Raw genomic sequence first — 11,577 nt, 5'->3', positions numbered from 1 at the left:
GAGCCTGAAGGGTGGAGAGATAAGTGCGAGAAGGGTGGGGGTGGGGAGAAAGTAGCATAGAGTACAATAGGTGAGTGGGGAGGGGATGAAGGTGATAGGTCGGGAGGGGGGGGTGGGGAGGGTGGAGTGGATAGGTGGAAAAGAAGCTAGGCAGGTAGGACAGGTCATGGCGACAGTGCTGAGCTGGAAGTTTGGAACTATGGTGAGGTGGGGGAAGGGGAAATGAGGAAACTGGTGAAGTCCACATTGATGCCCTGGGGTTGAAGTGTTCTGAGGCAGAAGATGATGCGTTCTTCCTCTAAGCGTTTGGTGGCAAGGGAGCAGCGGTGAAGGAGGCCCAGGACCTCCAAGTCCTCGGCAGAGTGGGAGGGGGAGTTGAAATGTTGGGCCACAGGGTGGTGTGGTTGATTAGTCCGGGTGTCCCAGAGATGTTCCCTAAAGCGCTCTGCTAGGAGGCGTCCAGTCTCCCCAGTGTAGAGGAGACCGCATCGGGAGCAATGGATACAATAAATGATATTGTGGATGTGCAGGTAAAACTTTGATGGATGTAAAAGGCTCCTTTAGGGCCTTGGATGGAGGTGAGGGAGGAGATGTGGGCGCAGGTTTTGCAGTTCCTGCGGTAGCAGGGGAAAGTGCCAGGATGGGAGGGTGGGTTGTTGGGGGGTGTAGACCTGACCAGGTAGTCACAGAGGGAATGGTCTTTGCAGAAGGCAGAAAGGGGTGGGGAGGGAAATATATCCCTGGTGGTGGGGTCTGTCTGGAAGTGGTGGAAATGTCAGCGGATGATTTGGTATATGTGAAGGTTGGTAGGGTGGAAGGTGAGCACTAGGGGCGTTCTGTCCTTGTTACTGTTGGAGGGGTGGGGTCTGAGGGCAGAGGTGCGGGATGTGGACGAGATGCATTGGAGGGCATCTTTAACCACGTGGGAAGGGAAACTGCGGTCTCTGAAGGAGGCAGCCATCTGGTGTGTTCTGTGGTGGAACTGGTCCTCCTGGGAGCAGATACGGCGGAAGCGGAGGAATTGGGAATACGCGATGGCATTTTTGCAAGAGCTAGGGTGGGAAGAGGCATAATCCAGGTAGCTGTGGGAGTCGGTGGGTTTGTAAAAAATGTCAGTGTCAAGTCGGTCGTCATTAATGGAGATGGAGCGATCCAGGAAGGGGAGGGAGGTGTCAGAGATGGTCCAGGTAAATTTAAGGTCAGGGTGGAATGTGTTGGTGGAGTTGATGAATTGCTCAACCTCCTCGCGGGAGCACGAGGTGGCGCCAACGCAGTCATCAATATAGCGGAGGAAGAGGTGGGGAGTGGTGCCGGTGTAATTACGGAAGATCGACTGTTTACCCTATCCATGCCCCTCATGATTTTCTAAACCTAAATAAGGTCACATCTCAACCTCCGACACTCCAGGGAAAATAGCCCCCATCTATTCAGCTTCTTCCTATAGTTCAAACCCTCCAACCCTGGCAACATCCTTGTAAGTCTTTTCTGAACACTTTCAAGTTTCACAACATTCTTCCTATAGCAGGGAGACCAGAGTTAAATGCACTTTCAAAAGTGGCCTAACCAGTGTCCTAGACAGCTGCAACGTGACCTCCCAACTCCTATACTCAAGGCACTGACCTATATAGGCAAGCATAGCAACCACTTTCTTCACTACCCTGTCTCCCTGGGACTACACTTTCAAGGAACTATGAACCTGAATTCCACGGTCTCTTTAGTCGGCAACACTCCCAGAACCTTATCCTGCCCTGATTGCCTTTCCAAAACACAGCACCTCACAGTTACCTAAATTAAGTTCCATCTGCTTCTCCTTGGCCCTTTTGTCCATCTGATCTTTTAAATATGATCGCTATCATTAGAAAGGAAAGGGAGTGTTGGAGTGTGGAGGGATGTGTGGGAGTAGAGAAGACTGGGTTTTAAAGGGGCAGCAGATCGAAGTGAAAGTTGAAGCGTTTGGAACTGAAAGCGTTTAGAGCTCAAGGAAACAAAGCACAAAACTGAGCTGAGTCCAATTTAATATTTATTTCCGTTGTATATGTGAACTGCTTATAAATGTATTTATTAACCAAGTGCAGCTAAAAGGAACAGTGAGGCAGGAAGGAGGGGTATAAGAGTTCACAGTTATCTATTTACATTTATCCTTCACAAACACTTGAATCACAGTGGATTTCTGTTATAAAAACTTCAGGATTGAACAGAATAAATTATACATTTGACAAGTAACATGCCAAGCATTACAGGTACTTGGACGGAGAAGAAAGCTCACTGCACAGTAATGAGTGAACAATAATTCTTCATTATCTCAGTTAGTCTTTTGATCGCAGACTCCATCGCTCAAAACCCACAAATCTCCAAATGTTCGTCACAACAACTGTGTGGATTAGAGTGCATGTGTGTGCCTGTGTAGAGAGTCAGTGTGTGTGTGTGTGTGTGTGTGTGTGTGTGGTGGGGGGGTNNNNCTGGGGGAAGTGGTGTGTGTATGGGGGGAATGTGTGTGGGTGTGCACAGGGATGTGTGTGTGTGGGGGAAGGGAGGGGCGAATGGAGTAGGGGAGGACAGGTGTGTGAGAGTGTGCGAGTGTGTGTATGAGGTGTGTGTATATAGGGTGGGGTCTAGGTGTCAGTGAGGTTTGGAGCCCGTCTGCATTTCCCGTCCCACAGAGTCCATCCCATCTCTGGAAACCCTGCGTTCGGAGAGATGGGACAGATTTATTTTCAGTCAGACTGAGAGACAGTTTCCTTCATATCAACTCTGAAGATTGGGAAGTAGACATCAGTCACAGTTGGACTGAATGAGGTGGGACCAAAACACTCTGGAAATGGAGGCAATCAAACCTAAATGATCTCCTCCAGGAACATCTGGAGCAAGAGATTCATAGTCTATAAAAGTTGTGTCTCCCCCACACACAGTGCAGGAAGTGAGGGAAGGGGGGGAATTGATCTGTTCAATGTTGTTATAATTTAGTTAGATAATTTGCCTGTTCCTGCAATCAGAAACTCTCTCTCTACATGTGATAAATAGTCAATTTGGTATCTGTTCACAGTAAAAGCTTTCCTTGATCAATTTGCTTTCCTCTCTTAATTTGCTTTCCTCTCTTGTCGAGTTGTCTAGTCCACTTTCTCTTTGTCAGCTTCCATCGCCAACCTTCGTTCATTCTCCTTAATCAGCTGTATCCCACAGTATGTCACAAAGAGAACACTCAACAGGCTCCAGGGGAATCCTGAAATGTAAAAGAGAGAGATAGAAACAGTTTCGAGAGAGAATGGAGCTGGATTCAACAGCATGCTTCACTGAAATCCTTCTCTGTGAATCACATCACTTCCTTTGAGTGTTCTCAGGCTGGGAAATAGCAGCCTTCAGCACAGGAGGTGGCCATTCGGCCCCAGATGCCTTTCATAGAGATGTACAGCATGGAAACAGACCCTTCAGTCCAACCTGTCCATGCCGGCCAGATATCCCAACCCATTCTAGTCCCACCTGCCAGCACCCGGCCCATATCCCTCCAAACCTTTCCTATTCATATACCCATCCAAATGTCTCTTAAATGTTGCAATTGTACCAGCCTCCACCACATCCTCTGGCAGCTCATTCCAATAACGTACCAAACTCTGCTTGAAAAGGTTGCACCTTAGGTCTCTTTTATATCTTTCCCCTCTCACCCTAAACCTGTGCCCTCTAGTTCTGGACTCCCCCACCCCAGGGAAAAGACTTTGCCTATTTATCCTATCCATGCCCCTCACAATTTTGTAAACTTCTATAAGGTCACCCCTCAGCCTCCGACGCTCAAGGGAAAACAGCCCCAGCCTGTTCAGCCTCTCCCTGTAGCTCAGATCCTCCAACCCTGGCAGCATCCTTGTAAATCTTTTCTGAACCCTTTCAAGTTTCACAACATCTTTCCGATAGGAAAGAGACCAGAATTGCAAGCAATATTCCAACAGTGGCCTGACCAATGTCCTGTACTCAATACTCTGACCAATAAAGGAAGGCATACCAAACGCCTTCTTCACTATCCTATCTACCTGCGACTCCACTTTCAAGGAGCTATGAACCTGCAATCCAAGGTCTCGTTGTTCAGCAACACTCCCTAGGACCTTACCATTAAGTGTATACGTCCTGCTCAGATTTGCTTTCCCAAAATGCAGTACCTCACATTTATCTGAATTAAACTCCATCTGCCACTTCTCAGCCCATTGGCCCATCTGGTCCAGATCCTGTTGTAATCTGAGATAAACCTCTTCACTGTCCACTACACCTCCAATTTTGGTGTCATCTGCAAACTTACTACTGTACCTCTTATGCTCGCTTCCAAATAGTTTATGTAAATGACAAAACGTAGAGGACCCAGCACTGATTCTTGTGGCACTCCACTGGCCACAGGCCTCCAGTCTGAAAAACAACCCTCCACCACCACCCTCTGTCTTCTACCTTTGAGCCAGTTCTGTATCCAAATGGCTAGTTCTCCCTGTATTCTATGAGATCTAACCTTGCTAATCAGTCTCCCATGGGGAGCCTTGTCGAACGCCTTACTGAAGTCCATATAGATCACATCTACTGCTCTGCCCTCAACAATCCTGTTTGTTACTTCTTCAAAAAACTCAATCAAGTTTGTGAGACATGATTTCCCACGCACAAAGCCATGTTGACTATCCCAAATCAGTCCTTGCCTTTCCAAATACATGTACATCCTGTCCCTCAGGATTTTCTCCGACAACTTGCCCACCACCGAGGTCAGGCTCACCAGTCTATACTTCCCTGGCTTGTCCTTATCACCCTTCTTAAACAGTGGCACCACATTTGCCAACCTCCAGTCTTCTGGCACCTCACTTGTGACCATTGATGATACAAATATCTCAGCAAAAGGCCCAGCAATCACTTCTCTAGCTTCCCACAGAGTTCTAGGGTACACCTGATCAGGTCCTGGGGTTTTCCACCTTCAACCGTTTCAAGACATCCAGCACTTCCTCCTCTGTAATCTGGACATTTTGCAAGGATATCTTCCAAATCCTTTTCCACAGTAAATACTGATGCAAAATATTCATTTAGTATCTCTCCCATTTTCTGTGGCTCCACACAAAGGCCGCCTTGCTGATCTTTGAGGGGCCCTATTCTCTCCCTAGTTACCCTTTTGTCCTTAACATATTTGTAAAAACCCTTTGGATTATCCTTAATTCTATTTGCCAACACTATCTCATGTCCCTGTTTTGCCCTCCTGATTTCCCTCTCAAGTATACTCCTACTTTCTTTATACTCTCCTAAGGATTCACTTGATCTATCCTGTCTATACCTGACATATGCTTCCTTCTTTTTCTTAGCCGAACCCTCAATTTCTTTAGTCATCCAGCATTCTCTATACCTACCAGCCTTCCCTTTCACCCTGACAGGAATATACTTTCTCTGGATTCTTGTTATCTCATTTCTGAAGGCTCCCCATTTTCCAGCCGTCCCTTTACCTGCGAACATCTGCCTCCAATCAGCTTTCTAAAGTTCTTGCCTAATACCATCAAAATTGGCCTTTCTCCAATTTAGAACTTCAATTTTAGATCTGGTCTATCTTTTTCCATCACTATTTTAAAACTTCCTGGCAATGGAACTGATTGCAGAGAAAAGGAAGGTCACTCTCACAAATAAAGCAGGGCTCATAGCAAAAGAAAATCAATTGAGAATGGAGGAGATTGAGTCAGAATAGCAGGAGACCAGGATTGAGAAACTTATCAGCCAAGACTGAATGGTAGAACAGACTTGATGGGCTGAATGGCCTAATGTCTGCTCCTATGTCTCATGGTCTTATGGAGCTCACTCACTCCTCTGGTTACACTCCCACCCATTGTCACCAATTCAATGGCCACTAACACAGTATCCAGGCTTGGGCTGGCAAGTGGTAAGTAACATTCATGCCACACAAATGCCAGGCAATGACCAACTCCAATTAGAGACTATCTAACCACCATCCCTTGACATTCAATGGCATTATCATAACTGAATCTCCCACTATCAACATCCTTGGAGTTTCCGTTGACCAGAAGCACAACTGGACTCAACACAGTGGCCATAAGAATGGGTCAGAGGCTAGGAATACTGCAATGAGTAACTTACCTCCTGACTTCCTGATCACCATCTACAAGGCACAAGTCAGAAGTGTGATGGAATACTCCCCATTTGCCTGGACAGGTGCAGCTCCAATAACATTCAAGAAGCTTGACACCATCCAGGACAAAGCAGCCAACTTGATTGGTATCACGTCTCTCCACCACTGACACTCAGTAGCAGCAGTGTGCACCATCAAGATTCACTGCAGAAATTCAAAGATCCTCAGACAGCACCTTTCAAACACACAACCACTTCTATCTAGAAGGACAAGGGCAGCAGGTACATGGGAACACCATCCCCTGCAAATTCCCCTCCAAGCCACTTACCATCCTGACTTGGAAATATATCGCCGTTCCTTCACTGGCGCCAGGTCAACATCCTGGAATTCTCTCCCTAAGGGCATTGTGGGTCTACCAACAGCACACGGACTGCAGCGGTTCAAGAAGGCAGTTCACGCCCACCTTCAAGGGGCAACTAAGGACAAGCAATAAATGCTGGCCCAGCCAGTGACACCCATATTCCACAAGTGCACAAAGAAACTACTTCCTGTATTTGTCCAAACTGTCATTCTTCTTGTTCCCACTTACATAACAAAGTACTAGCAGACTATTTAATTAGGGAGGGCATCACAGCCCCATATTAGTCAACATCCATGCACATGTACTATTCAGCTATGCTTACTGGAAACAGGAATGGGCAGCTGAGTGTAACAGTGTACTCTAATTACAGGAGCTATTAACCTGAGCTCAAACATGCTGCAGAGTCAAGGACCATGTTCTGGAATGAACGATTGAATATGGATTTCCCCCATGCTGCTTATAGGCCTTTTCCTCCTAGCAACCGGGCAGAAATTGGCATTGGCAGATGCCCAGCAATAAGGGACAATGGTGATTAAAGTAAATCCACCCATGCTCAACTTTGCTGAAATGTTGTTAATTAGCTCTACAACCTTTGATAAAACTTACCAGTGAGGAACAACCTTCTCGCAACCAGGAGAGCAAAGTCAACACTGTTCAGTGAAAGGATATTGTACAAAATAATGGCCCAGAAGTTTGCAGCACCAAAGACTCCTCTAATTCGTCGGGACATGGCCTCCGAGATTTGGTTAGCCTGGGGAGAAAATTTGAAGAAACATAAAAACCATACCATTGTCCTTCTGGCTGACAGACAGGGCAGGGGAAGCAGCTGAGCAGGGAAGTGGCAAGCAGAATTCAAGCCAGAAAAGTGAGAGGTGATGCATGTGGGAGCAGCTGAGCAAACAAAGGAACTCAATGAAAGGGGGGAAAGTATTCCAAAAGAACTGCAGATGCTGACATCAGAAACACAAACAGAAATAGTCAGAAAATCTCAGCAGGTTTGGTAGGATCTGTGGAGAGAACGTAGAATTAATATTTTGGGTCCAGTGACCCTTCTTCAGAACAACAACCACTGATGAAGGAGCAGCGCTCCAAAAGCTAGTGCTTCCAAATAAACCTGTAAGACTATAACCTGGTGTTGTGCGATTTTTATTTTTAACTTTGTACACCCCATGCCAACACCGGCATCTCCAAATCATGACTTTAAATGTTGTAATTGAACTCATATCCATCACTTCCTCTGGAAGTTCATTCCATACACAAATCACTAAAAAAAAAATTGCTCCTCATATCTTTTTAAAAGTCTTTCTCCTCACATCTTAAAAATATGACCCCTAGTCTTGAAATCCCCCACATTATGGAAAAGACACCCATCATTCCCCTTACTCATTTACCTCATCATTTTATAAATCTCTATAAAGGTCACCCATCAATCTCCTACCCTCCAGTGAGAAAGGTCCCAGCCTCTTCCCATAAATAAAACCTTTTAAAGCCTGGTAAATCTTTTCTGAACCCTCATCAGCTTAATAATATCTAGTGACAGGAGTTCAAATCTCACCACAGCGGCTAGAGGAGTGTGAATTCAGTTCATAACAGTTTGTTTCCAAAATGATGACAATCGTTGTTAAAAACCCTCCAGTCCAGAACGTAAAGGAATTCTGACCTTATTTGCTCTGGCCCATATGCCGTTGACTCTTAACTGCCCTCTGAAAAGCCCCAGCAAGATATTCAGTCGCATCAAACTGCTAAATAGTTTTAGATTTTGAGGAAAAAGAATGAAATCTACTCTCAAAAGACGCAGCTGTTTGAGAAGGCGGCTCACCACTCTCTTCTCTGGGACAGTTAGAGACAGGCAATAAATGCTGGCTCAGCCCACCCACATTATTGAGAGTCTGGAGTCACATGCAAGCCAGACCATGTAAGAATGGCAGATTTCCTTTCCTAAACTCTACTTGAGCCAAGAGCTAACTGGCATGGGATTAACAAGATTAAAGAACAAAACACATGGCTGAACAATTGGTGTGGGAGAAATGGGTTCGAATTCATGGACATTGGCACCAGTACTGGAGAAGGAGGGAGCTGTTCCAATGGGACAGGCTCCACCTGAATCAGGTGGATTTGCCTGAAATGTCGATTTTCCTGCTCCTTGGATGCTGCCTGACCTGCTGTGCTTTTTCAGCATCACACACTCAACTCCACCTGAATCATGCTGGGACCAGAGACCTGGAGAATTGCATAACCAGGGCTATGGATAGGGCTTTAACCTAAATAGCAGGGGGCAGGTTGCTTCAATTGTTTGAAAAATTATAAAATCAAAGGTAAAGGACAAGATATGATTGCAAGTTAATGACGGGGCTAATTGTTACCAGAAAATAAAAGGAAGGGACACAATATACACGTTATTTTGTATGATGAATGATAGAAGTGGAGAGAAGTTTGATAAGCGAACAAACTTAAAGGCTTTGTATCTTAATGTGCAAAACATTTGTATTAGTATTTGAACTAACAACACAAATCAAAATAAGTGAATATGATCTCATAGCCATTACTGATGTATGGTTACAAGGAGATCAAAATTAAGAACTTAACATTGAAAGGTCAAATACCCCTCAGAGACAGGAGGGATGTAAAAGATAGTGGGGTACACCATTAATAAGAGATGAAATGAGGACAGTTGCGAGAGATGATCTAGGCTCGGATGATGTAGAGTTCATTTAGGCAGAGGTTAAAAAAACAGAAAGGGGAAGGTGGCATTGGTAGGAGTAGTGGACACCCCAAATAGTAGCCACTCTGTGGGAGAGGCTATAAATCAACAAATAATAGGAGCACGTAAAAAGAATAGAACAATATCATCAGTGCTTGGGAGCCTCCTGCGAAGCGCTTCTTTGATGTTTCCTCTGGTGTTTATAGTGGTCTGTCCCTGCCGCTTCCGGTTGTCAGTTTCAGCTGTCCGCTGTAGTGGTTGGTATATTGGGTCCAGGTCGATGTGTTTGTCGATGGAGTTTGTGGATAACTACCAGCTCGGCGAACAGAACCACAACAACGAGCACCCGAGCTACAAATCTTCGCACAAATTTTGAATAGAACAATAATTATGGAGGACATTAATCTTCAGATGGATCGAGTTAATTAGATTGGCAGGGTTGCCAAAACAACGAATTCATAGAGTGTATTAGGAATGGTTTCCTCGAGCAATACACCATGGAGTCAACTAGGGAGCAGGAACCGTGGATTGGGTAATGAGGCAAGCTTAATAAATGACTCCAGAATAAAAGATCCCCAAGGATGTAGTGATCAAAGCTTGATAGAATTTAATATTCGGTTTGAGTGTGAGCAACTTAGGTCAGAAACATCAGTGTTTAACTTAAATAAAGGGAAGTGAAATGAAGATAGAGTTAGCATGAATTGGAAGGAATGACAGTAAACAAGCAGTAAGGGTGGTAAAAACAATGACTGCAGATGCTGGAAACCAGATTCTGGATCAGTGGTGCTGGAAGAGCACAGCAATTCAGGCAGCATCCGAGGACAGGCAAAATCGACGTTTCGGGCAAAAGCCCTTCATCAGGAATGAAGGGCTTTTGCCCGAAACGTCGATTTTGCCTGTCCTCGGATGCTGCCTGAATTGCTGTGCTCTTCCAGCACCGCTGATCCAGTAAACAAGCAGTGGCAGGCATTTAAGGAGGTTCATGACTCTCACAATATTTCCTCCTTACTGGGATGTATTCTTGCTAAAAGAAAAACAAACCAACCATGGCCAACCAAGGTAGGTCGGGAGAATGTTAAGTTGAAAAAAAAAATCATATAAAAGGCAAAAGTCGTTGATAGCCCCGAAGACTGGGATAAATTCTGAATCCGGAAAAGGTGGTCTGAGAAATATAGTAAAGATAGAAAAGGTAAACAATGAGGGCAAAATAGTGAGGAATACAAAAACTAACAATAAGTGCTTCTTTAAATATATAAAAAGGAAGAGAGAGGTCAAAGTGAACATGGGCTCTTTAGAAAATGAATCTGGGGATATGGTTTTGGGGAACAAGGAAATAGTAGAGGGGTTAAACAGATATTTTGCATCAGTCTTTACAGTGGAAGTTACTTCAAACATTCCATTAACACCAAAGAATATGGGGGAGAAATTAAGTACCATGACCGTCACAAGAGAAGTAGGATGAGACAAACTAATGGAGCTAAAGGCAGATAAGTCCCCTGTCCCTGATCGCTTACTTCCCAGGATCCTAAAAGAGCTACAGAGACAGTGCATGTATTGATTGCAATTTTCCAAACAAAGAGTGTTGGATTCTGGAGAAGTACCAGGGGATTAGAAAACTGATGTGATACCCCTATTCAAAAAGGGAGGGAGACAAAAAGCAGGTAATTGTCAGCTGATTAGCCTAACATCTGTTGTTGGAAAATTATTGGGATCAGTTATTAAGGTAGTAGTAGAACATTTGGAAACTCAATCTAATCAAACAGAGTCAGCATTGCTTCGTGAAAGGGAAATTGTGTCTGAGTCATTTATTAGAGTTTTTTGTGGAAGTCTCAACCAGAGTGGAGAGAGGGGAACAAGCTGCTGTACAAAGAACAAAGAAAATTTACAGCCCTTCGGCCCTCCAAGTCTGAGCCGATCCAAATGTACTGTCTAAACCTGGGTAAGAGCGCTTTAGGGAACATCTCAGAGACACCCGCACCAATCAACCCCACTGCTCTGTGGCCCAACATTTCAACTCCCCCTCCCACTCTGCCGAGGACATGGAGGTCCTGGGCCTCCTTCACCACCGCTCCCTCACCACCAGACGCCTGGAGGAAGAACGCCTCATCTTCCGCCTCGGAACACTTCAACCCCAGGGCAACAATCTGAACTTCAACAGCTACCACATTTCCCCTTCCCCCACCTCATCCTAGTTGCAAACTTGCAGCTCCGCACTGCCCCCTTGACCTGTCCGGACTTGTCCGACCTGCCCAGCTCCTTTTCCACCTATCCACTCCACCCTCTCCTCCCTGACCTATCACCTTCATCTCCTTCCCCACTGACCTATTGTACTCTATGCCACTCTCTCCCCACCCCCACCCTCCTCTAGCTTATCTCTCCACGCTTCAGGCTCTCTGCCTTTATTCCTGATGAAGGGCTTTTGCCCGAAAC

The 11,577-nt window shown here is 45.4% G+C and overlaps 1 protein-coding gene across 5 annotated transcripts in view; it reads right to left on the bottom strand.

The window, feature by feature from the left end:
* Nucleotides 1–2,577: 2,577 nt before the first annotated feature.
* The window catches only part of hhatlb (hedgehog acyltransferase like, b), a 66,033-nt gene continuing 57,033 nt past the window's right edge, over nt 2,578–11,577 (bottom strand). For all 5 annotated transcript variants that reach the window (XM_043690821.1, XM_043690817.1, XM_043690820.1 and 2 more), the window contains 2 exons: nt 7,053–7,197; nt 2,578–3,220 (listed from right to left, as the gene is read on the bottom strand). In XM_043690821.1, the coding sequence (XP_043546756.1) occupies nt 3,108–3,220; nt 7,053–7,197 (258 nt within the window). In that variant the 3' untranslated portion in view covers nt 2,578–3,107. The remainder of the gene's footprint in view (nt 3,221–7,052; nt 7,198–11,577) is intronic.

This window comes from Chiloscyllium plagiosum, chromosome 5, assembly GCF_004010195.1.
Source record: "Chiloscyllium plagiosum isolate BGI_BamShark_2017 chromosome 5, ASM401019v2, whole genome shotgun sequence".
Taxonomy (NCBI): Eukaryota; Metazoa; Chordata; class Chondrichthyes; order Orectolobiformes; family Hemiscylliidae; genus Chiloscyllium; species Chiloscyllium plagiosum.
This window is presented reverse-complemented; position numbering and strand designations above follow the sequence as displayed.